The sequence below is a fragment of the Xiphophorus hellerii genome, chromosome 13, assembly GCF_003331165.1.
Source record: "Xiphophorus hellerii strain 12219 chromosome 13, Xiphophorus_hellerii-4.1, whole genome shotgun sequence".
In the NCBI taxonomy this organism is placed as follows: domain Eukaryota; kingdom Metazoa; phylum Chordata; class Actinopteri; order Cyprinodontiformes; family Poeciliidae; genus Xiphophorus; species Xiphophorus hellerii.
In genome coordinates this window covers 9449819-9475811 of record NC_045684.1, presented here as the reverse complement: position 1 = coordinate 9475811, position 25993 = coordinate 9449819, and the positions used below count along the sequence as shown (strand labels likewise).

The window sequence follows — 25993 nt, the reverse complement described above, 5'->3', positions numbered from 1 at the left end:
AGGGATCATGAGCGCCCCCTGCCATGAGGCAAGAGAACTGCCTGCCTCACCTCGAATCTGTTCTCTGCCTTTCTGATCGCTCCTCAGCACACGAAACACGTTAGACACAGAGTTGGTGACAAAAAAAACTGTACATTATATACATAAGCTAAATTATGGAAATTCAGTTCATATATTAAATGTTTATTAACCATTTTACTGGCGACGCACAGACAGGAGGAACATGCTCTCATAAAATGGCATTTAGAGAGAGGTTGATCAATCCCAGGTGAGGCTCAGCTGCTGCTGCCTCTTTTATCTTCAAAATTCAGCAATTTTGAAGATAAAAAATAATCAGAAATGGTTAAGCTAAATAAAAAATAAATACTTTACAGTACAAACCACAGGCTGAAAATAGCTATATGAATTATTTTGTCATATTTTTCCATTATGACAGGTGAAGCTCTGCCTCACTTGCCTCCCCTGACCGCACCTCACTGGTAAAGAGAGTAGTGATAAAGTGGGCTCGTGTGAGTGGGGGTGTGCAGGTATGTGTGTGGTGGGGTGTGTGTGTGTGTGTGTGTGTGTGTGTGTGTGGTGAAATATGGTTCATAGCTGCAAGGAAACATATAGAATTGGACATTTTTTAAAATCTTATTTTGCACTTTAACCTGACTGCCGGGTCAAATTGACCCGAACAGTACCTATGTAAAAGTAGACGTAGGGGTTGGTACAAATGTGTAAAATGAATAGATTTTCAATTTATATGTAGAGTGCACCTATTAAGACAAATAGAAAAAGTTTCATGCAAAAAAAATACTTGCAACTATTAAAAAAAAAAATAATTAAACTTTAAAACGGGTCAATTTGACCTGGAACTTAACAGGAGGGTTAAATGTGCGGTGCTGGGGGTCGAGTGTGAAGGACTTTTAACGGGTTTTTCTACTTGAATTTTCTACTGGTATTTTAATAATAGTTTGTATGTATTTCTTTGTTAGCTCTCAGGATTGAAGGTGGTGCGTTTGGCCCAGATGGTGGCGCCCCCTGTTGCTGTGGCTGTCCCGTCATCAACATAAATCGATGGAGGGAAATCCAACGAGTGTTTGTGACGTCACGGTGTTTGGTGATTCTTTGCTCGGTTCTTTGATTCTTTGCCAGGTGGCGTTGTTGGCAACAAACTAAATAATTGTGTATTTTTACCATCGATTGCCTCACTAATATTTATTTAGCTAATGTTAGCTTATATACTCTTTCTTCTGCACTAGATGGGTTAAATGCTATTACTCTCTTTAATACTGAAATTATTCAATATATGACCTTATATTTTATGTTTGCAAGCATTTCTATGCAATATTTAAAGTTATAAGCAGGGTTGTTGGTACTGATTTTAAATTATTCAGTTTAGCTGACAGGTTTGCACTGTTTAACTTTTTCCTGCTGCTTCTACTCATTTCATTTCAGCAAGTGTTCTGCAGTTGAACTCAAATGTTTCTACAATTTTCAGCAGTAACATTCAGCACTAACACGACATTTTCACAGGAAAGGCAAATGTTCTACTTACTTTCTAAGACACTAATAATATATCTATGTGTGGAGGTTAAATTAGTTCCAGCATTAGAAACATGGTGATCTATAATAGAAAACAGCTGCAGCAGAACAGAGAAAAATATAACTAAGACAAAAGACACAACAAATTATTGAAGAAAATATTCAACCATATTTTCTACAATCAAGAAAAATCAATGCATGAAAACCAGGTTGTACCAGGTTAGGATTGGCTTTTTTACTTATCACTTGGCGGCTGGGATGTTTATGGACCTGTGAGGGGCTGCTTCCTTTTTCACAGTTGGTGCGTTGGCTTTTCTGTAGCATCCTTCCTACTGGTGGTGTAGTCGGCAAGTTGAGAGGCTTGTGTTTTTGGCTTATTTGTGTATGAAGTGGTGAAAGTGCTTGTGTTGGCTGGTGTTTGCATTTTGATTGGCCCCTTTTTTGGGGTCTGGTATCATTTGCTGTCTGTCTGTCTTGGTGTTGGTATGGGGTGTGATTTATTGCTTTGCTAGCCTATCTGTGGCCACAGCCTGGTGCTGGGCTGGGATTCAGGGCTGTGGGTGGTATTCTTGTTCTGGATATTGCGCTGAGCTGGCTGGTCGGTCCATTTCTTGGGTTGGGGTTCTATAATTTAACGCAGTGCCCTGTATGTCTGCTGGATCTTCTTCATTGGGACTAGGTGGATCCTTTGGTTGGCAGGCTGGGTTTGTGACTTGGGATAGGGGTTTGGTTTGAATGATTCCTAAGCTGGTGGTCCTGGTTCTGGTTGGATCTCTGTGTATGAGAAATGCAAGTGGGTGTATGGCGTCCATTTTTGTTTTGTTTATTTTGACATTGTCTACATGGGTTTGAATGTCTGGGTGTACACATGAGAATGGGAACATGTGATCTTGTCTCTGTGTGCCTGGTCTGTCTGTCAGGTTTGGTCTCTGGCTCCCTCCTCTCTGTGATCACCTTTATATCAAGTTGGGTGAGAGGAGGGGGCCCCTATAAAACTTTTATCTCACCTTTCTTTTCTCTCCCGCTTTCTTCTCCGTCTCATTACAATTAAATAAAATAAACCCAAAGCAGTTTCTAATAAAGTTTCATGTAATTATATCAGGGGGAAGCCATAATGGTCCACTTATGCAAGTCTTTAGGGCTTAACCTTGGTACTCGACAATGCTGAGTGTCACACTGTCAGACAGGACAAGTTTAATACAAAACACAACAAAAAGACAAAATGCAAGTGTTTAGTCAATGGTAAATGTATGTATAGCGATTTATCTAGTGCAGAGGATGCCAAACTGCTTTACATGTTGATGGTGGTAAGCTACATTGTAGCCCAGCTGCCCTAGGGCAGACTGACAGAAGCTGCTACACAATGGGCGCCATCGGACTTCTGACTAACAGCAGGCAAGGCAGGTTTGGTGCCTTGCTCAAGGACTCAACAACTGAGATGGATGTGGGAAGTTTGAACCGGAAACCCATCAGTTACAGGAACCACAGTGGCTACAACCAGTATAGCTGTAGTACCACCATCTACTGGGTTCAAGTATGAGGCACAACATACACTAAAGGGAAACTCAAAACTTTTAATGTTAAATGAAATGTTACACGTTTATTTCTTTCTAAAATACATATAAACATAAAAATAGTTTCAACATTAAAATACAGTAATCTAAATGCTGCAGCAGAACAGATTAAAATATTACAGCTAAAACAAGAGAAAAAAGCAAAATATTAAAAATAATTACATGTACTTTGTGCAATCAATGCATGAAAATTAGTTTGCGGTGAATTTTGCATTTCTTTAAAGTACAAATGTTTTTTTTTATTTGAATAGATTTTAATTAGGTAGAGTAAAACTGGTTAACATAATTTGAAAGAAATGAAATCAGATTCAATCTCATTTTACATTAAACACAAAATTAACACAAATACTGTTTTGTAGATTTTTTTTTAAAACACTCAACCATTATATACATTCTATTGTTGATTTAAAAAACTACAAAAATAAACCCCACTCACTCTCTATGGTACAGAATAATACAAATCAATCCCTCAAGTCCAATCATGTGAGAATGTTCTGGAAGGGAGTCCATGTCCGGTCAAACTCTGTTAATACATGAAATAGTCAGTGGGCCCCCAAGCCTCTTCATCTATCAGCATCAGTACTGGCACTCCTCAGGGCTGTGTGCTGAGCCCTCTGCTCTTCATGTTGTACACACACAACATACAGTTTGACATAAACAGTATGTTAATACAATAACATACAGTTTATCATTATTGTTTTTTGATACAGAATATACCAGAAAAATAAAACAAAGTATCATTGCAGGAAAATGTGTCATGGTTGAACATCTCTAAGTATCCAAATGTGAACATTTAACAAATACAACATAGGACATGTATGGAACATACTTCTACAGCTTTTCAACTGTGTGACGCATCATGTGCTTAGTTAAACTAACTTTGTAACGAAAACTTTTTCCACAGTTCACACATGAAAATGGTTTTTCACCAGAGTGAACCCTCATGTGCTGAGTTAAATTCGGTTTACGACTAAAACTTTTTCCACAGTTCACACATGAAAATGGTTTTTCACCAGAGTGAACCCTCATGTGCTTAGTTAAATTCGCTTCATGACTAAAACTTTTTCCACAGGTCACACATGAAAACGGCTTTTCACCAGTGTGTATCCTCATGTGCTGAGTTAAATGCTGTTTTCGACTAAAACTTTTTCCACAGTTCACACATAAAAACGGCTTTTCACCAGTGTGAATCATCATGTGCCAAATTAACTTCTGTTTATATCTAAAACTTTTTCCACAGGTCACACATGAAAACGGTTTTTCACTGGTGTGAAGAATCATGTGCTGAGTTAAATACTGTTTTCGATAAAAACGTTTTCCACAGTTCACACATGAAAACGGTTTTTCACTGGTGTGAAGAATCATGTGCCGAGTTAAATACTCTTTTTTATTAAAACATTTTCCACAGTTCACACATGAAAATGGCTTTTCGCCAGTGTGAATTGTCAAGTGCTGAGTTAAATACTGTTTTCGATAAAAACATTTTCCACAGTTCCCACATGAGAATGGCTTTTCACTGGTGTGAATCATCATGTGCTGAGCTAACTCCTGTTTTTGACTAAAACCTTTTCCACAGTTCACACATGAAAAAGGCTTTTCAACAGTGTGGATCATCATGTGCCGAGTTAAATTCTGTTTGTGACTAAAACTTTTTCCACAGGTCACACATGAAAACGGCTTTTCACCTGTATGAGTTCTCATGTGTCCAGTTAAATGCTGTTTTCGACTAAAACTTTTTCCACAGTTCACACATGAAAACGGCTTTTCACCAGTGTGAATCATCATGTGCTTAGTTAACTCATCTTTTCGACTAAATCTCTTTCCACAGTTCACACATGAAAACGGCTTTTCACCAGTGTGAATCATCATATGCTTAGTTAACTCATCTTTTCGACTAAATCTCTTTCCACAGTTCACACATGAAAACGGCTTTTCACCAGTGTGAATCATCATGTGCTTAGTTAAATTCTGTTTTTGACTAAAAATTTTTCCACAGTTCACACATGAAAACGGCTTTTCACCAGTGTGAATCATCATGTGCTTAGTTAAATGCTGTTTTCGACGAAAACTTTTTCCACAGGTCACACATGAAAACGGCTTTTGACCCGTATGAGTTCTCATATGAGCATCAAAAACAGATTTTGAAGTCAAACGCTTTTTACAGATGACACATGAGAAAGGTTTTCTTCTTTCCTGATTTTGATTCTCAGCTTCAGCAGCTTCCTGGAAGATGTCTTGGTTCCTGTTTGGTTCTGATTCACTGTGGTCTGTTTGCTCATCAACAGGAACCACCATGCAGGTATCAGTCTCCTGTTTTAATCCAATCTGTTCTTCAGCCTGACTGCAGTAAACTTCTTTCTCTTCCATTGTTATCTGATGATCTTCTGGCTCTTCCTGTTCTTGTTTCACCTGCAGACGTTCTAACTCCTCCTGGTCCAGAGTGGATCTCCTCTCCTGGTTAGAAACGTTACACTTCAGGGAATCTGGAGAAGAAAACAGAGAAAGAGTAATTGCTACCTTTTCTGAAATAAATACGAGTAATTTTTCATCTTTCAAGACAGAAATGAATAAAAAAAAACAATTGATAATTCAAGAGCGTAGACAGAGATACAGATCAGTCGATATATCCAGCTGACATTTGGGTAATTCTCAAATTAACGGATATGAAAAAAATATTTTATTACAAAATTAATTGTAGTAGGGATTATTGTTAATATTTACCTGCAAATTGTATTATTTCAAGATACTATTTATTTTTATTACTTTGAATTATATTGAAATTTTACTTTAGTTCACTTTATATCTTTATGGTTTATTTATAAACATGAGTTTATTTGTAGGTTAATAGCTGTTTAGTTTTTGTTCCTTTGTTATTAACTTTTCTAAGTTAGACATTAAGAACTGTGGGTCCCTTTTCTGTAAGTATAGGGACTGGTATAGGACCAGCATGCACTGGGTTGGGCCTATGGGTTTTGACCAGAGCAGGAGAGGAAACAATGAAAAGTAGTGATGGTGAGATGCAGCTTCATGAAGCCCTGAGGAACTCCATCCAATCATTCGACTCATGAGCCGATGCACCGCGGTGCTTCATTTGCTCTACTGTGACATCAACTGGACAATATATGTAAAATAGGCAACGTGAAAACAACATGAAGCTTTACAATGAATAAACAAGTTTAAAATGTTTGTGATTCTGATACATAAATTCTGATTAATCTGGTTGTATGAAACAATGGCTGGATCCAAAAGAAAACTAGAAACAAATAGAAAAGAGGGTTGTGATTGGCTTGTTACTCGCTATGTCACCAGGGACAACGATTTATTACTAAAAAATAAAAACTTTAACTGCTCAGGTTTAGGTGAGTTCTCTGTCTTACCCGCTTCATTACTCAACACATCACTAATGAAAAGTTTGATCTTTGTTATTTGCTTGTCAAACAGGAAAAAATAAACTATAAAAGCAATTTTCAAGTTGTTTGGACATTGAACTTCTTTTATTTATGTAACTGTTTGGTGTATTAGTTGAAAACGGCGTAAACATAAAGAAACTGTAAATTCCCACTCATATTGGGCCCATGAATGCACCTTTGCCCATAGTCATTGTGCCCTTTTTCCCCATAGACTATAAAAAAACGCCTCATGGACCGCTCTTGCCTATTGTTACTGAAGAGATTTAAGGCGGCCATCTTGGAGCGGTCGACCGTTCCACTCAGCTTTATGTTTAACAGACTCAATGACGTATCAGCGCATTTATCAATCATAACTCGCTAAATACTAAACAGATATTCACCAATTTTTCTGTAAACCTTAATAAAAGGTTAGCAACATTTACAAGGAAATGATTTTTAAAGTATTTTTGAATGACTGATATAAGGTTGAGCATATTTAACTATTCTTAGTGGGGAAAACAGAATAGAGTCAGAATAGAATGTGTTGATATTTCTGTATTATGATTATTTTACAAAGCACACAACCAGTCATAATTTTTAAATATATTATTTAGTAATATCAATACATATTTATATAAATATACAAACACAAAATAATACAATCAGAGAGAAATAAAGATGCTTAAATAAGAGATCCAAAAAGTGGTGAAATCAACCTTTATTGAAGTTTAACTAATTAGAAAAAGGTTTCACAAATCCCTAACATGGTTCTAAATATTCTGCTATTAGTTAGTATGATCCCACCGAGGTTTGAAGAGTCCAGGTGTTGTAGTTTTTAAACTAGAATCGAATAAGATGCGGAAGCTAGTGAAAAATTAGGTGGAATAACCCTTTAGCCATTTCCCGAATCGGAAACCAACTTCAGCTTCGTGTATATGAGCCATTTTCACAGCGTAATTCTGATGTCTGCGTTCATTTGCCTGTTAAAAATCATTTATACGGGAAAAGAACATTTACTAAAATGATCCTCATACAGAAAGGTGCAGACATTTAGACCTTAACCTGCATCCAAACGCTGGTGGTTCCTACCTATTCGGTGTAAGATTATCTGGGGCCTCCGGGAGAAATCCAGCAGTCTGCGATGATCATCCATCTCTTCCTCCGACTTGACGATGATTTCTTTAAACTCTGTGAATGTTTCTTCAGCAGCAGTTAACGGCTCGTTGATAAACTCGTTTAGAGAAACAGTCGAACAGTCAACCAAACAGACCATGCGCCATTTTCTTTGTCTTCTTCTTCTTCTTTGGGATTTTATGACTGTCGTTCATTCATGTCATTGCATTACCGCCACCTTGTGGATCTTACGATCATCACATCTAAAGATTTCTCATACAGTGCCAGTTCTCTTTGAAAGACGTAAAATCTTTTCTTCCACTTTATCTAAATAAAACAAATACAATTTTAGTATTCCAGTTTTCCACAAATCCAAAGTTAATTTTGTCTTCTGATTCGTATCTCCTACATCCCGCAACATGTTTCAGTTTCTTCCCTCCACCAGATCAGAACCTTTCCTATAGTTTCCGTATATCCACAATGATCGCTGCTGCTTTGTTCGGAGTTACCGCTGGTTCCGCCCATCCTGTGGCTTATTGAGAGCCGATCAGCACCGGCTTGTTCATTTAACCCTCCTGTTATGTTCGTTTCTAGGGTACAGCAAAAATGTTCGTGGGTCAATTTGAACCGGGGAGTGTTTAATCATGCTATAGTGTCAGAAACAAAAATATCCACTCCAAAACATATTTATATCTGATTATTAACTCCAATACTAATCATTTCAATCAATATTTGTGCAATGGTGTTTTTTTTATTTCTCAAAAATTAAGGACCAATAACATCAACCCACTCATTTACTCATTTGGACATAAAAAATGGAATTTACATTTTTTTATATCCACTGAAAAAAAACCTAGACACAAAAAAACTATAATTTCCTTGAAATTGATCTTTGGTGAAACATTTTATATTACACTTTTTTTTTAATGGGTGGTCTTTATAATTGAATTTGAGACACACATACTGTTCTTAGTCAAATTGTCCCGCTGATTAAAATCAAGAGAAATGAGTCATGCAGAGAATATTTATGTTTTCCTCCACTTCTGCTGAGTGTCACTCAGTGTGGGTGGAGTTTATCCACGGGAACAGAAAAGATTCCCATCAAAGGTTATGTGAATGTAGTGGTTATAAGAGAGTAATATAGGACACCTTCTGTCAAATTTTAATCGGAGTTTGATTGATGAGTGATTAATGACCCGTGACTAATTGATTTTAATTTCCGGTCACATGATGCCCCTCCCCCTATCCGGTCACATGATTCCCCTCCCCCCATCCGGTCACATGACCCCCCATCCGGTCTCATGACCTCAGCATGCTTAACACGTGTTACACTATATTCCCGCTAATTTCAATTCAACCAATAGGAACAGAGACAGGCTCCGAGTTTTATGAGTAATACAATTAAAGTATAAAAGAACAATAAGTGTTAAATAATCAAGAATAATATACGATATAATATATTTAAATAGAATGTTGTAATTAACTCCGGTTTTGCTCACCAACCCGTCCGTGTTTGTGCGTGTGTCCGGGCTGAATACTGGACAGAGATGTCCCTCAGGATGTCTCAACGCCATACATTGTTTAAGGTGAACTCCTTCTGGCCTCTATGAGTTTGAATTAGCCAATAGAAGCAGAGACAAGAGGGTTCAGTGTTAGAAAACCAATAGTAACATACAATATAGTATATTCAAATAGATTTGGATGTTGTAACTACATCCGTTTTTTTAAACGGAAGGTCTTTCTGATATACTGCCTGAAGCGGGACAGGTCCCAGCCATCAGGAAGACCCTCATGACCTCCGGTCATCATGCGTGACACGTGTGGCTCTCTATATTTCCGATCATCTCAATTGGGTCTCTATCGGGGGTTGATTGATATGGTGTAAAGGCCAGCACAGGATTCATTCTCGTGACTTTTTGGTGGGTGGGGGGTGGGAGGCCCCCTGACAGTGCTGCTCACCAAGTCATTCGTGTGCGTGTGGGTGTGTGTGTGTGGGTATATAAAGACATATAGAAACAAAAGTCCCTAAAGAAAACCTACAGTTTAACTATTTTACTGCATTATTTATGGTAGCACAATTAGTCAGTGTTGACTATGAGTTTGTGATTTCCTTCATCACTTCAATTTTAAACTCTAATAGATTTTTTTTTTTCTGTAACACTTGCTAGTGTGATACATTTCAGTAAATGTTCCTCATTTGTACACGTACTTCTTAAGAATATGTGACAGACAGTAAACAGGCCTACTCAAATTTAACTTTTATCTTTCCGCAGTTAAAGAATTTGTCCAGACTTTTCCAGAATTTGGCCCGGCATCATTGTGAATGATTTTGTTCAGGTTTTTTTTTTTTGCTGTTGAATCAACACTGATCTTCCCACTGCTTCATATTTTCTCCAAAATAGTAAATCCTGGTTTAAATACATTCGAAACTCTTTTTTTTTTCTGTAACACTTGCTAGTGTGAAACATGTTAGTAAAAGTTCCTCATCTGTAAATTTATTTCTGAACAATATCTGACAGGGACTAAACAGGCCTCGGTGAGGTTCCCTTGGATTTCTATTGATTTATTGAATGTGTAAATATTTATCAAACTGAATGGCCATTCAGTTTTTATATAGTTTTTTTTTCTTTTGGTGTTTGTTGCACAAATTTAAATATATGCTGGCTATCAGCCAAAAATTCAATCAGTGAATTTGTGTTTTTTCTTAAATACTCCCTCTCACGGAGACTTACTTACATCTTCTGACAGCTAGCTTATAATAACTTATAATAACATTGACTAAGTTTGCTATTGGTACACTTTACCTAAAAATAAAAATTAAACATACTCACTACACAATCACGCTCCAAGAGTTGCTCACAACATGGTGAATTGTTTTGTTACCTTTAAAATGATCTGCAGCTTTTGTTCCTTGGTCCTAATGATGCTGTTCACTAATGTTCTCTAACAGACAGTTCAACACCTCTTGTAATTGATAAGCTTATAAATGATCAATGCGAAACATCAGTATGCGCTAAAGGAGATCATATCAGTCAGATTAAGTAAAATATCACTATACTCAAAGCAATCAAAATTATATTTCTCTGAAAGGTCATTTTTCCTTTTCAGAGAGTTTAGACTGTATAAAAGGAATCATTGAAATATACTATGAAATATTTAATCTGCTGCATCCCCATAATAAAACTTCAATTGTGAATTGAATGATTACATTGCATCTAGACACAAAAGAATCAACCGTTAATTAGTAATCATACTGACTAACAAGATCTGATCAAACAACAAACTTGACTACCTCAAGGGATTCTCACATTGGAGAATAAACTGTCTGACTTTCTTTAGCCACTAAATTTAACCTTACCAAAGTTTTGCCTTGGAGTAAACAGGTACTGAGTTTGAAGCGGATCAGATGCCTTCAGCCATCTGCTAAAGCTAGACTCCGGCCTTCCTCACTGTAAAATAAAACATTAGACTTAAAAAAAGTTCAAGCGAACATCACTTAATTATCATCGACTTGTTGTTTGTACTCATCTTAAACAAGTGGCAGGAACATTTGGATGTATATAAAAAAAAAAGCTTTATAAGTTAATCTATTTAAGTTGAGTCCATGCAACAAGTAAAATAAAATAAAAAGTGAATTATTTGAAAGTAGTGAGGATTTTGGGTGGTAAAAGTTGAACATCTTAACATGCCCAGACACTACGCCATTTCTGCTCAAGCAAACCAAAAGGTTTTGAACAGAACAACCATGTCAAATAATGAGACCGTGAATCTTTAATCTATGTAGCAAATATATTGCTGCTGCTGCTGTAAGCAGAAAATAAAAAAAGTTTTACGGAGAATAATATTTTGGATGAGTTTAAGAATATTGTTTGCCAAAATCACACGGTGTAACTACACTTGTCTTTTATATGTAGCAGTAATTGAATCTTTTGAGGCAATTGGTTGCATAAATTAAAGTAAATACGGTCTATTTTCCTGCTCCACATACTTAGCTAGCAATTTGCCAGTTAGCTTCCCAGTCTGAACTTCTGGGCAATGTCTTGATTCAATCAAATTTTCTATCTTGTATCTCCTGAACTCTGATATTTTGCTTGCTGGTCTTCATCGTGCTCTGAATGCAGTATCGGGTTTCTCTTACTTTAACCCGCCCAACTTACACCTGATTGGCATGTTAGCCTTTTGATTCCCTCCCAGCTAGGCGGTGCTTCACAAAGCAAACTGTTTGTCAAACTGTTGATCTGCCTGATGGCTGTTTTAGAAGATATGGTGACTGAGGTTTAGACAGTACTAGCCGGCTCATGCAGCTTGTTTTTACTAGATGGCTGTCCTAAAAGTACATATCTTTAAAATATGAATAAATACGTACAATTCCATAATTATTCGATCCAACGGTTATAGAAGTTTTGTAATAATGCAATTCAGGTATTTTACATTTTCTGGACTAAAGGAGGATTTCAGTTCAACACCTGTGGTTTCTTAATGTAAGTGTTTCTGCTACTGGACAAGAAACAGGGTTAAAAGAGGATTTAGAAAGCAAAATACAAAGATGATAGTTGTTTTTACCGAGAGCAAGGCTGTGACTAGTTATCAGGACAGCATGAGACCTGTAAAACTGTTGGGCATCTGCTCCAACAATTTATTAATCTTTAGGAAATATTTTTTGGACACAGCCATCCGTAGGAGCAAGATGAAGCAAGAACATCGCAACATCAGATGTATTTTTTCATCCTTATATCCGTGATTTAAAACTATTTTTAATTTTGTGTCATCATTGTTCCCCTTTTCAAAGAGTCAATTATCTTTTCACCCCTGGAAAAGTGTCATGTGTTTATTATGAGTAGGATTAACCAAGCTGAAGGAAAACAAAGAAAAAGGAGAAATAAATATTCATTGATACAGAACCGAATCAGCAAATATGAACTTATGAAACTATTGAAACCTTCAAGAATTTTATGTTGTGTAAGATATTTAAGAAACTAATACTGAATCTGTGTTCATGAATTTCTTTATTTGGTTGTTATCTCTAAAATACGTTTACCTTTTGTTTTGTTGAACACCAGACATCTCATCTCTTTTCCACAGTTTTTCACTTAGTTCCACTACTGCAGTGGATTTTATAGTCAATGTTTAAAGCCAGCACAGAGTCTGAAACGATGGAGGAAATTTACGTCAATATGGAACCTGTTGGACAAACTGCATCTAATCACACAGGTAAGAACGAAGTTACAGAGAAATTTAGCATGTATTGAATTCAATTTTGCTAAGGTTGAGGTTTTTGTTAAGGTTCGAGCATCTCCAAAGAGAGGCTCTGCCTCCGTGCGGCTGTCTGTTTGGGAATCCTGAATGTTTTACTTTTGGCTGAACTCATCGCCCTCAGTGTTCACAGTGAGTCTTGTTCTAGTCATCTTAAAGATGTAAAAAGAGTAGATTTTACGTTTCTGTTATATTAAAAAAAAGTCATTGTTCCCCTTCTAAAATATTAATACTATTTACCTAACGATTCATTGTTCAGTGTTACCTCAGTTTAAATTCTACAGGCATAACCAAAATCATCAAACTATTTTATAAGTCTTAAGTGAAAATACGGTCTTGCCACTTCTTTTTGCAAACATGGTTGTTAATTTTTTTTTTTTACAGCTCATCACATGACAGCAGATTTTTCTGACATCAGCAACATTCTGACCGAGCAGAACAGCAGCAGCAAGTTTCCCTCCATGATCGCTAACTTCACTGAAACGGCTCCACGAGCTGAAGACACTTTAAGGTTGGTCAAAACTTTAAAAAATTTGGATCTCGTTAAAAAATTGAATTCTACTCTGAATTCTAGAGTATAACTAATAACTTTCCTTTTTGGTCTAAATGAATATAATGTAAATGAACAACTTTTATTTTAATTTATTAAGTGCTCTATCATTTGCGTGTGCTGAAAAACAACAATGTAAAACAAACTAAACTTTGATTTTTTTCTCCTTAAAGGGAAATTGTGTCCTACAGAACGAACAAACATCAGTTGTTCCTGTTCATCCAAGGGCTGCGGAAGAAGAGAAGACCAGATCCACTAGTGATGGATGATTAGGATCTGTGTTCACTGTGATATTATTCACCAACAATATTGTAGCTTATTAGTACGGTGTTACATAAAACCCTAAAGATAAAATGTACACTTCCAACTGTTGTGACCTGTATCTAATAACACAACAATTTTATCGCCTATACTCTGTGTTTTTCTTTCTTGTTAAAACTCTGACATGATAAACAAATGTTTTTTTTTTGTTTGTTTGTTTGCTTTTTTTTTTTGTATTTTTGCGGAGGATCGGTTGATGCGCTCTGATTGTGTATTAATGTGACTTTTACTACGAAACTTTATGGAGTTCCATTTGTGCCCGGTAATAGCGGATTAAGTTCTATCTTGGTAGAATTATATTTCTACATTTCCAATTATTTACTATCATTTGTAATAAAGTGATGCCAACACCACTGATTCAACAGTGAGGAGTTTGTTCTAGTCATCTTAAAGATGGAAAGAGTCAATGTTGTGCTGATTCTGAGTAACTGAATGACTTTTTATTCATTTCAGAGTTCAATCAGCGAGGTTATTCATTTTGTGATGGTCCTAGTCTATGAAAGAAAGAAACAAAGAAAGAAAGCAGCAAATGTACATGTTGGTTCCCCTGAAAATATGGATAAATTCAGTCATTGTAGGGTTAAAGTAATTTGAAGAGGGAGAAGCGTATAAACAAGTCAAGTCAATGACGAGTCAATGACTTGATGCAATCTGCATTTTTAACTCGGTTAACTTAACTTTTTGGTTTTTTTTACTGACTTTAATACATTTAAATTGCTACGTTGTTTGATAAGTAGAATGGAAATGACTTTTTTTGTAAATGGTTTTGAGATTACCTATTGTAAATTAGCGTTTTAAAAATCAACTGAATTGAATTAAGAAATTTGACCATCCGATTGGACTGAAGAGAAATGATGAGCAATGTTTTATGGGTGGATGAAAGCAAAGATTGGTATTTTTAATTTTTAATTTTTTTTTGTAACATCAAAAGTTCATTTTTGAGGCAAACAGAAAATCCAGCTTATTATAGTTTACTGGGACTAACAACCCCCGGACAAATTTGGAAAAAAATTCAGCTAAAGTGGGTGGTGCTTTAAGGAACAATGAGACAGAGCCTAGTGTGGGGATAGATGGTGAGGGGATAAGCAAGGCTGTAGTAAGCGCCGTTACCAATTTGGTACTTTGTGGTTATAGTTTTCTCCAAGTTGCGTTTGAAGAAATTATGAACATGGGTAAAACTGAGAAACTCTATCAATCAACCAACTGGACATTGAAGTATGTCACCGGAGATTTGTTCTCCTGTCCACGCGATGAATCCTTGGCCCACTGCATCAGTGAAGACTGTCGCATGGGAGCAGGCATAGCGGTAATGTTCAAGAAGAAGTTTGGTCGAGTCTCAGAGTTAAAGGAGCAGAGTGAGTCAGACTAGTTACTAAAATCTTTGTTTTGGAAAAAATTTTTTATGTTTTTGCAGTTCATTCAAATGTCTGATTTCAACAGCAAATGCTAAATCATATCCTGTTTTGTATTTTTTTTGTATGTCCTAATAGAGAAGCTGCCGGGGCAGTGTGCTGTCCTGACACATGATCAACGTTTCATCTACTATCTGGTAAACATACCACAATTATACTGCATAGGACCAAAACCTGTTTCATTATTCAATCTGGTAACTGTATCTTTCCTATTATGTGTCTCAGATCACAAAGAAAAAAGCCAGCCAGAAACCCACGTATGTCAACCTAAGACAGAGTCTGGAAGACATGAAATCTCACTGCTTAGAAAATGGTGTCAATAGGATATCAATACCCCGGTTTGTAGGAACTACTGTGAATAAATGACTATAATAAATACCCTTAAATCTTCTTCTTTATTGGGAATAATTAATCAATTTGCTTGTCTCGTATCTCCTCCCTCGGAATTGGCTGTGGCCTGGACCAGCTGCAGTGGTCAAAGGTGTCAAAGATCCTGGAACAGATCTTTAAAGAGACAAATATCTCCATCACAGTGTACAGCCTGCCCTGTGTTGGGTCAAAGCTTCAAATGCATGCCGTGTAGTACATTTTCATTGGGGGTTTTTTAGCTTTAAATCCTTTATAATCTCTTAAAATTTTGGATGAAATCAACACTCCTTAAACAGTTTTAAGGAAACAATAAATAAGGAAACAATAAAAACCTCCCCAAAAGATGTTTACATACAAGACTTTTAACATCCCACTGATGTAAAAATGATGTTTCCTTCCATTAAAGATACAAAACTTATTGTAAACACTGATGTTGCACTCTGTCACTATCGTACTACATGATGCTACTACTAAATCATGCTACACAAAATGATCCAACAAATCACCTGAGGCAGGTAAAATACAATAGTTATGCCTAAAATTTGTTTTTTGTTTTTCTAAATCTATATAGTTGTTGAAAACGTAGCTTTTCCTGTGAATCTGTAAATCTAAAATGTGAAAGAGTTTGCTTCTCTAGCTTTATTTTCCTGACCCAAATTCAGGAGCAAGGTTGTTGTCACAAGATTTTTTTTTTGTCATGAGTTTTTAGTGATTCTGATGCTTGACTTTTTTAGTATTTGTAACCTGTGAATTATGTTGTACAGAATATTAGGACTTATATCTTTGTAAATAAAATTTAAGACAACAGCTTCATTTTATTGCAAGGGATGACCTTTACCTGCTCAGACAACAGGCAACGGTATGTAGGAAAATGCAATTTGAAATTTTTATAAATTTCTTAGTTTGCCTCAAAAATGAACTTTTGATGTTACAAAAAAAAATTAAAAATTAAAAATACCAATCTTTGCTTTCATCCACCCATAAAACATTGCTCATCATTTCTCTTCAGTCCAATCGGATGGTCAAATTTCTTAATTCAATTCAGTTGATTTTTAAAACGCTAATTTACAATAGGTAATCTCAAAACCATTTACAAAAAAAGTCATTTCCATTCTACTTATCAAACAACGTAGCAATTTAAATGTATTAAAGTCAGTAAAAAAAACCAAAAAGTTAAGTTAACCGAGTTAAAAATGCAGATTGCATCAAGTCATTGACTCGTCATTGACTTGACTTGTTTATACGCTTCTCCCTCTTCAAATTACTTTAACCCTACAATGACTGAATTTATCCATATTTTCAGGGGAACCAACATGTACATTTGCTGCTTTCTTTCTTTGTTTCTTTCTTTCATAGACTAGGACCATCACAAAATGAATAACCTCGCTGATTGAACTCTGAAATGAATAAAAAGTCATTCAGTTACTCAGAATCAGCACAACATTGACTCTTTCCATCTTTAAGATGACTAGAACAAACTCCTCACTGTTGAATCAGTGGTGTTGGCATCACTTTATTACAAATGATAGTAAATAATTGGAAATGTAGAAATATAATTCTACCAAGATAGAACTTAATCCGCTATTACCGGGCACAAATGGAACTCCATAAAGTTTCGTAGTAAAAGTCACATTAATACACAATCAGAGCGCATCAACCGATCCTCCGCAAAAATACAAAAAAAAAAAGCAAACAAACAAACAAAAAAAAAACATTTGTTTATCATGTCAGAGTTTTAACAAGAAAGAAAAACACAGAGTATAGGCGATAAAATTGTTGTGTTATTAGATACAGGTCACAACAGTTGGAAGTGTACATTTTATCTTTAGGGTTTTATGTAACACCGTACTAATAAGCTACAATATTGTTGGTGAATAATATCACAGTGAACACAGATCCTAATCATCCATCACTAGTGGATCTGGTCTTCTCTTCTTCCGCAGCCCTTGGATGAACAGGAACAACTGATGTTTGTTCGTTCTGTAGGACACAATTTCCCTTTAAGGAGAAAAAAATCAAAGTTTAGTTTGTTTTACATTGTTGTTTTTCAGCACACGCAAATGATAGAGCACTTAATAAATTAAAATAAAAGTTGTTCATTTACATTATATTCATTTAGACCAAAAAGGAAAGTTATTAGTTATACTCTAGAATTCAGAGTAGAATTCAATTTTTTAACGAGATCCAAATTTTTTAAAGTTTTGACCAACCTTAAAGTGTCTTCAGCTCGTGGAGCCGTTTCAGTGAAGTTAGCGATCATGGAGGGAAACTTGCTGCTGCTGTTCTGCTCGGTCAGAATGTTGCTGATGTCAGAAAAATCTGCTGTCATGTGATGAGCTGTAAAAAAAAAAAATTAACAACCATGTTTGCAAAAAGAAGTGGCAAGACCGTATTTTCACTTAAGACTTATAAAATAGTTTGATGATTTTGGTTATGCCTGTAGAATTTAAACTGAGGTAACACTGAACAATGAATCGTTAGGTAAATAGTATTAATATTTTAGAAGGGGAACAATGACTTTTTTTTAATATAACAGAAACGTAAAATCTACTCTTTTTACATCTTTAAGATGACTAGAACAAGACTCACTGTGAACACTGAGGGCGATGAGTTCAGCCAAAAGTAAAACATTCAGGATTCCCAAACAGACAGCCGCACGGAGGCAGAGCCTCTCTTTGGAGATGCTCGAACCTTAACAAAAACCTCAACCTTAGCAAAATTGAATTCAATACATGCTAAATTTCTCTGTAACTTCGTTCTTACCTGTGTGATTAGATGCAGTTTGTCCAACAGGTTCCATATTGACGTAAATTTCCTCCATCGTTTCAGACTCTGTGCTGGCTTTAAACATTGACTATAAAATCCACTGCAGTAGTGGAACTAAGTGAAAAACTGTGGAAAAGAGATGAGATGTCTGGTGTTCAACAAAACAAAAGGTAAACGTATTTTAGAGATAACAACCAAATAAAGAAATTCATGAACACAGATTCAGTATTAGTTTCTTAAATATCTTACACAACATAAAATTCTTGAAGGTTTCAATAGTTTCATAAGTTCATATTTGCTGATTCGGTTCTGTATCAATGAATATTTATTTCTCCTTTTTCTTTGTTTTCCTTCAGCTTGGTTAATCCTACTCATAATAAACACATGACACTTTTCCAGGGGTGAAAAGATAATTGACTCTTTGAAAAGGGGAACAATGATGACACAAAATTAAAAATAGTTTTAAATCACGGATATAAGGATGAAAAAATACATCTGATGTTGTGATGTTCTTGCTTCATCTTGCTCCTGCGGATGGCTGTGTCCAAAAAATATTTCCTAAAGATTAATAAATTGTTGGAGCAGATGCCCAACAGTTTTACAGGTCTCATGCTGTCCTGATAACTAGTCACAGCCTTGCTCTCGGTAAAAACAACTATCATCTTTGTATTTTGCTTTCTAAATCCTCTTTTAACCCTGTTTCTTGTCCAGTAGCAGAAACACTTACATTAAGAAACCACAGGTGTTGAACTGAAATCCTCCTTTAGTCCAGAAAATGTAAAATACCTGAATTGCATTATTACAAAACTTCTATAACCGTTGGATCGAATAATTATGGAATTGTACGTATTTATTCATATTTTAAAGATATGTACTTTTAGGACAGCCATCTAGTAAAAACAAGCTGCATGAGCCGGCTAGTACTGTCTAAACCTCAGTCACCATATCTTCTAAAACAGCCATCAGGCAGATCAACAGTTTGACAAACAGTTTGCTTTGTGAAGCACCGCCTAGCTGGGAGGGAATCAAAAGGCTAACATGCCAATCAGGTGTAAGTTGGGCGGGTTAAAGTAAGAGAAACCCGATACTGCATTCAGAGCACGATGAAGACCAGCAAGCAAAATATCAGAGTTCAGGAGATACAAGATAGAAAATTTGATTGAATCAAGACATTGCCCAGAAGTTCAGACTGGGAAGCTAACTGGCAAATTGCTAGCTAAGTATGTGGAGCAGGAAAATAGACCGTATTTACTTTAATTTATGCAACCAATTGCCTCAAAAGATTCAATTACTGCTACATATAAAAGACAAGTGTAGTTACACCGTGTGATTTTGGCAAACAATATTCTTAAACTCATCCAAAATATTATTCTCCGTAAAACTTTTTTTATTTTCTGCTTACAGCAGCAGCAGCAATATATTTGCTACATAGATTAAAGATTCACGGTCTCATTATTTGACATGGTTGTTCTGTTCAAAACCTTTTGGTTTGCTTGAGCAGAAATGGCGTAGTGTCTGGGCATGTTAAGATGTTCAACTTTTACCACCCAAAATCCTCACTACTTTCAAATAATTCACTTTTTATTTTATTTTACTTGTTGCATGGACTCAACTTAAATAGATTAACTTATAAAGCTTTTTTTTTTATATACATCCAAATGTTCCTGCCACTTGTTTAAGATGAGTACAAACAACAAGTCGATGATAATTAAGTGATGTTCGCTTGAACTTTTTTTAAGTCTAATGTTTTATTTTACAGTGAGGAAGGCCGGAGTCTAGCTTTAGCAGATGGCTGAAGGCATCTGATCCGCTTCAAACTCAGTACCTGTTTACTCCAAGGCAAAACTTTGGTAAGGTTAAATTTAGTGGCTAAAGAAAGTCAGACAGTTTATTCTCCAATGTGAGAATCCCTTGAGGTAGTCAAGTTTGTTGTTTGATCAGATCTTGTTAGTCAGTATGATTACTAATTAACGGTTGATTCTTTTGTGTCTAGATGCAATGTAATCATTCAATTCACAATTGAAGTTTTATTATGGGGATGCAGCAGATTAAATATTTCATAGTATATTTCAATGATTCCTTTTATACAGTCTAAACTCTCTGAAAAGGAAAAATGACCTTTCAGAGAAATATAATTTTGATTGCTTTGAGTATAGTGATATTTTACTTAATCTGACTGATATGATCTCCTTTAGCGCATACTGATGTTTCGCATTGATCATTTATAAGCTTATCAATTACAAGAGGTGTTGAACTGTCTGTTAGAGAACATTAGTGAACAGCATCATTAGGACCAAGGAACAAAAGCTGCAGATCATTTTTAAGGTAACAAAACAATTCACCATGTTGTGAGCAACTCTTGGAGCGTGGTTGTGTAGTGAGTATGTTTAATTTTTATTTTTAGGTAAAGTGTACCAATAGCAAACTTAGTCAATGTTATTATAAGTTATTATAAGCTAGCTGTCAGAAGATGTAAGTAAGTCTCGGTGAGAGGGAGTATTTAAGAAAAAACACAAATTCACTGATTGAATTTTTGGCTGATAGCCAGCATATATTTAAATTTGTGCAACAAACACCAAAAGAAAAAAAAACTATATAAAAACTGAATGGCCATTCAGTTTGATAAATATTTACACATTCAATAAATCAATAGAAATCCAAGGGAACCTCACCGAGGCCTGTTTAGTCCCTGTCAGATATTGTTCAGAAATAAATTTACAGATGAGGAACTTTTACTAACATGTTTCACACTAGCAAGTGTTACAGAAAAAAAAAAGAGTTTCGAATGTATTTAAACCAGGATTTACTATTTTGGAGAAAATATGAAGCAGTGGGAAGATCAGTGTTGATTCAACAGCAAAAAAAAAAAAACCTGAACAAAATCATTCACAATGATGCCGGGCCAAATTCTGGAAAAGTCTGGACAAATTCTTTAACTGCGGAAAGATAAAAGTTAAATTTGAGTAGGCCTGTTTACTGTCTGTCACATATTCTTAAGAAGTACGTGTACAAATGAGGAACATTTACTGAAATGTATCACACTAGCAAGTGTTACAGAAAAAAAAAAATCTATTAGAGTTTAAAATTGAAGTGATGAAGGAAATCACAAACTCATAGTCAACACTGACTAATTGTGCTACCATAAATAATGCAGTAAAATAGTTAAACTGTAGGTTTTCTTTAGGGACTTTTGTTTCTATATGTCTTTATATACCCACACACACACACACACCCACACGCACACGCACACGAATGACTTGGTGAGCAGCACTGTCAGGGGGCCTCCCACCCCCCACCCACCAAAAAGTCACGAGAATGAATCCTGTGCTGGCCTTTACACCATATCAATCAACCCCCGATAGAGACCCAATTGAGATGATCGGAAATATAGAGAGCCACACGTGTCACGCATGATGACCGGAGGTCATGAGGGTCTTCCTGATGGCTGGGACCTGTCCCGCTTCAGGCAGTATATCAGAAAGACCTTCCGTTTAAAAAAACGGATGTAGTTACAACATCCAAATCTATTTGAATATACTATATTGTATGTTACTATTGGTTTTCTAACACTGAACCCTCTTGTCTCTGCTTCTATTGGCTAATTCAAACTCATAGAGGCCAGAAGGAGTTCACCTTAAATAATGTATGGCGTTGAGACATCCTGAGGGACATCTCTGTCCAGTATTCAGCCCGGACACACGCACAAACACGGACGGGTTGGTGAGCAAAACCGGAGTTAATTACAACATTCTATTTAAATATATTATATCGTATATTATTCTTGATTATTTAACACTTATTGTTCTTTTATACTTTAATTGTATTACTCATAAAACTCGGAGCCTGTCTCTGTTCCTATTGGTTGAATTGAAATTAGCGGGAATATAGTGTAACACGTGTTAAGCATGCTGAGGTCATGAGACCGGATGGGGGGAGGGGAATCATGTGACCGGATAGGGGGAGGGGCATCATGTGACCGGAAATTAAAATCAATTAGTCACGGGTCATTAATCACTCATCAATCAAACTCCGATTAAAATTTGACAGAAGGTGTCCTATATTACTCTCTGTTATAAAACTGTTTTAGACAACCAAAAGGGAAAACAAGATCTAGTGATCTGCGATCGATTATTTTGGTCTTTCAAGTTCAGTGCTACAGACAGATACAGTAAAAGGTAGCCTAAGTTTAATGAAGTTTAAAAACAATGTATTTTTCTTTAATGTTACTTTTCCGGCTATGTTTGGTTATAATTCTTGAAAAGTTCAACCTTTTAGATTTTAAGTTATGAGGGTTTAATCATTCGGGTTTCGATTGGTTTTGTCTGATCGGATGTAGGGGAACGCGACGCTTCTGCTCCTCCATTACATCACTGGAGACGAAAGCAGTGACATCGTGTCCGTGTTTTCATTATTCCCCTACTGATAGAGTTCTTACTCATAAGGGGCGTAACATGAACACCTGCTTTCTCGCAGTTTCCTAGTGAAGTAAAGAGAGTAGTGAGAAAGTGGGCTTGTGTGAGTGGGTGTGTGTGTGTGTGTGTGGGTGTGTGTGCGTGTGTGTGTGTGTGTGTGTGGTGAAATATGGTTCATAGCTGCAAGGAAACATATAGAATTGGACATTTTTTAAAATCTTATTTTGCACTTTAACCTGACTGCCGGGTCAAATTGACCCGAACAGTACCTATGTAAAAGTAGACGTAGGGGTTGGTACAAATGTGTAAAATGAATAAATTTTCAATTGATATGTAGAGTGCACCTATTAAGACAAATAGAAAAAGTTTCATGCAAAAAAAATACTTGCAACTATTAAAAAAAAATAATTAAACTTTAAAACGGGTCAATTTGACCTGGAACTTAACAGGAGGGTTAAATGTGCGGTGCTGGTGGTCGAGTGTGAAGGACTTTTAACGGGTTTTTCTACTTGAATTTTCTACTGGTATTTTAATAATAGTTTGTATTTATTTATGTTTTAGCTCTGAGGATTGAAGGTGGTGCGTTTGGCCCAGATGGTGGCGCCCCCTGTTGCTGTGGCTGTCCTGTGATCAACATAAATGGATGGAGGGAAATCCAACGAGTGTTTGTGACGTCACGGTGTTTGGTGATTCTTTGCTCGGGAGCCTCCGATCCAGAACCTGTCAGCACCTACCGCCAAGCCTCGGCAACTCAGCTTAATTTTTCTAACTCCTTCTTATCTACATAGAGGTATTATTTAATTTTACTGCTTTTATTTTAATAAAATATTATAACTTTGAAACAGCGTCTATTGCAAAAACGTGCCTGTGCCCTAAATCAAATCCTGGGTGGAAGTCCCAGGTGGCGTTGTTGGCAACAAACTAAATAATTGTGTATTTTTTACCATCGATTGCCTCACTAATATTTATTTAGCTAATGTTAGTTTATACACTCTTTCTACTGCACTAGATGGGTTAAATGCTATTACTCTCTTTAATACTGAAGTTATTCAATATATGACCTTATACTTTACCTTTGCAAGCATTTCTGTGCAATATTTAAAGTTTTAAGCAGGGATGTTGGTACTGATTTTAAGTTATTCAGTTTAGCTGACAGGTTTGCACTGTTTAACTTTTTTCTGCTGCTTCTACTCATTTCATTTCAGCAAGTGTTCTGCAGTTGAACTCAAATGTTTCTACAATTTTCAGCATTAACATTCAGCACTAACACGACATTTTCACAGGAAAGGCAAATGTTCTACTTACTTTCTAAGACACTAATAATATATCTATGTGTGGAGGTTAAATTAGTTCCAGCATTAGAAACATGGTGATCTATAATAGAAAACAGCTGCAGCAGAACAGAGAAAAATATAACTAAGACAAAAGACACAACAAATTATTGAAGAAAATATTCAACCATATTTTCTACAATCAAGAAAAATCAATGCATGAAAATTAATTTATAGTGAATATTTCATTTTCTATAGAGTAAAACGTTTTAAAAAATTTCTTCATAAAGCTTTTACATAGGTAGAGTTAGACTGGTTAATATAATTTGAAAGAAATAACAGCATAAGTTGCAATATCATCTTGTTTCAAAGAGAAACCTATCAAAGATTTTATTGTATATATGTTTGAGAATGCACAACCATTAATGAAAATGTTCAATTAGAGCTAATAAACAGAGGTTGATTATAACTTTTCTATCAATTATAAATATTATCATTTTATAACTTTGTTTAAGAACTGATTTCCTAAAATGACTTATGACAAAATAAATGGTCACATGGTGACATGACTACCTCAGTAACTAACCCGTATTTGGCTTGGACAGATCTGGCCCAGGTGAGGCATGCCTCATGTGAACCGTGCCATCACTGCCAGATCTTTCCTGAGTCTGGCTGACATCCAATTTGCCATGCCAGAGGTTTGCCAGATGTGTCAGCAGAATGCCAGATCCGGTTCAGGTCGGTCTGCTGTGTGGGAACCGGCAAAGGCTCGCTCCTCTGGTCACCGTTTGCTCGATTACCTGTCCGCCCTCCAACACCACCTCCACCAGCGATCTACACCAAACTCTGAGACTCCACACGCCACCAACAAGCAGCCTCGACTCCAGCAGCCCCCACCGCTTCTTCCTCCCTGGCAGGTTAACTGCATTTCATCAAGTAAGTAATTAAATCCTCTCCTTCAGTCTCAATTCAAGAACGCAGACTCACCATTCACCTTTCCCTCCTCCAGGATGCAGTCGATCCTATACAGTGGACTCCGGGACAAGATTCACATTTCATTCAATTCTCTGGACAAAATAAACTGTATTGAACTGATTCACCGGCTTCATGTTTGTTCTGTATGTGGGTCAAGCGAATCAATCCCCTCATGACAGAAATTATGCTTTAACCCTCAGATTTTAACAAATGTAACTTTATATCAACATTACATTTTTTATGGCTTTCTTTTTATTTGTCTAAAAGAAGAAAATCTGGATTTATACACATAATTGCTCGACTCTGGAGAACCTGGCCGTCCTGTGGGACATTGTTGCTGGTACGGGTCTAGGTTTTGGGCATCTGGGGTCTGTGGCCCTCATCTGGGGAGGGACATTAGTGACTCTGTGAATGACTTCTGGCGGCAGCATGTGGTGAGTTTGGGGCTCCTTACAGCTTGAGATGGGTTACTGGCATGGTGGCCGTATTGTTCCTGGGGTAGTCTTGGGATTCTGGGGGCGTATTTTCCCTGGATCCTGGCTGAACCCTGAGACTTGGGTTCTGCTCAGTATGTAGTCTGGATTTGGGGCCGGTTCATGCACTGCATGTTTGCACTGTGAATTTTCAACATGGTTTTGGGCTCTTTATGCCACGTCTTGTCCTCAGTTGTGAGGTGGATCGCAGTGGGGTGGTGGTGGTTCTGTGTCTGGATGATCCAGCAGTCTCTGTGTGAGCCTGTCTCTGTGTGGGTCTGTCAGGGTTGGGGTCGCTGAGCTCTCATTATGTTGGACTTCACAACAACCATCGTCTTGTACCAGGTTAGGATTGGCTTTTTTACTTATCACTTGGCGGCTGGAATGTTTATGGACCTGTGAGGGGCTGCTTCCTTTTTCACAGTTGGTGCGTTGGCTTTTCTGTAGCATCCTTCCTACTGGTGGTGTAGTCGGCAAGTTGAGAGGCTTGTGTTTTTGGCTTATTTGTGTATGAAGTGGTGAAAGTGCTTGTGTTGGCTGGTGTTTGCATTTTGATTGGCCCCTTTTTTTGGGTCTGGTATCGTTTGC

General features: G+C 36.5%; 1 protein-coding gene and 1 long non-coding RNA gene across 2 annotated transcripts; both read left to right on the top strand.

The window, feature by feature from the left end:
* The first annotated feature begins 479 nt into the window (after window positions 1–479).
* Window positions 480–25052, top strand: LOC116731060 (uncharacterized). The gene is made up of 4 exons (XR_004341518.1): window positions 480–527; window positions 23248–23476; window positions 24563–24893; window positions 24967–25052. It is a non-coding gene; the product is annotated as an uncharacterized LOC116731060 (long non-coding RNA).
* Window positions 14761–16470, top strand: LOC116730966 (ADP-ribose glycohydrolase OARD1-like). The gene is made up of 3 exons (XM_032580541.1): window positions 14761–15082; window positions 15218–15276; window positions 15365–16470. The coding sequence occupies exons 1-3, from the start codon at window positions 14890–14892 to the stop codon at window positions 15503–15505; spliced, it is 393 nt and encodes a 130-aa protein (XP_032436432.1). The 5' UTR covers window positions 14761–14889; the 3' UTR covers window positions 15506–16470.
* Window positions 25053–25993: the final 941 nt, after the last annotated feature.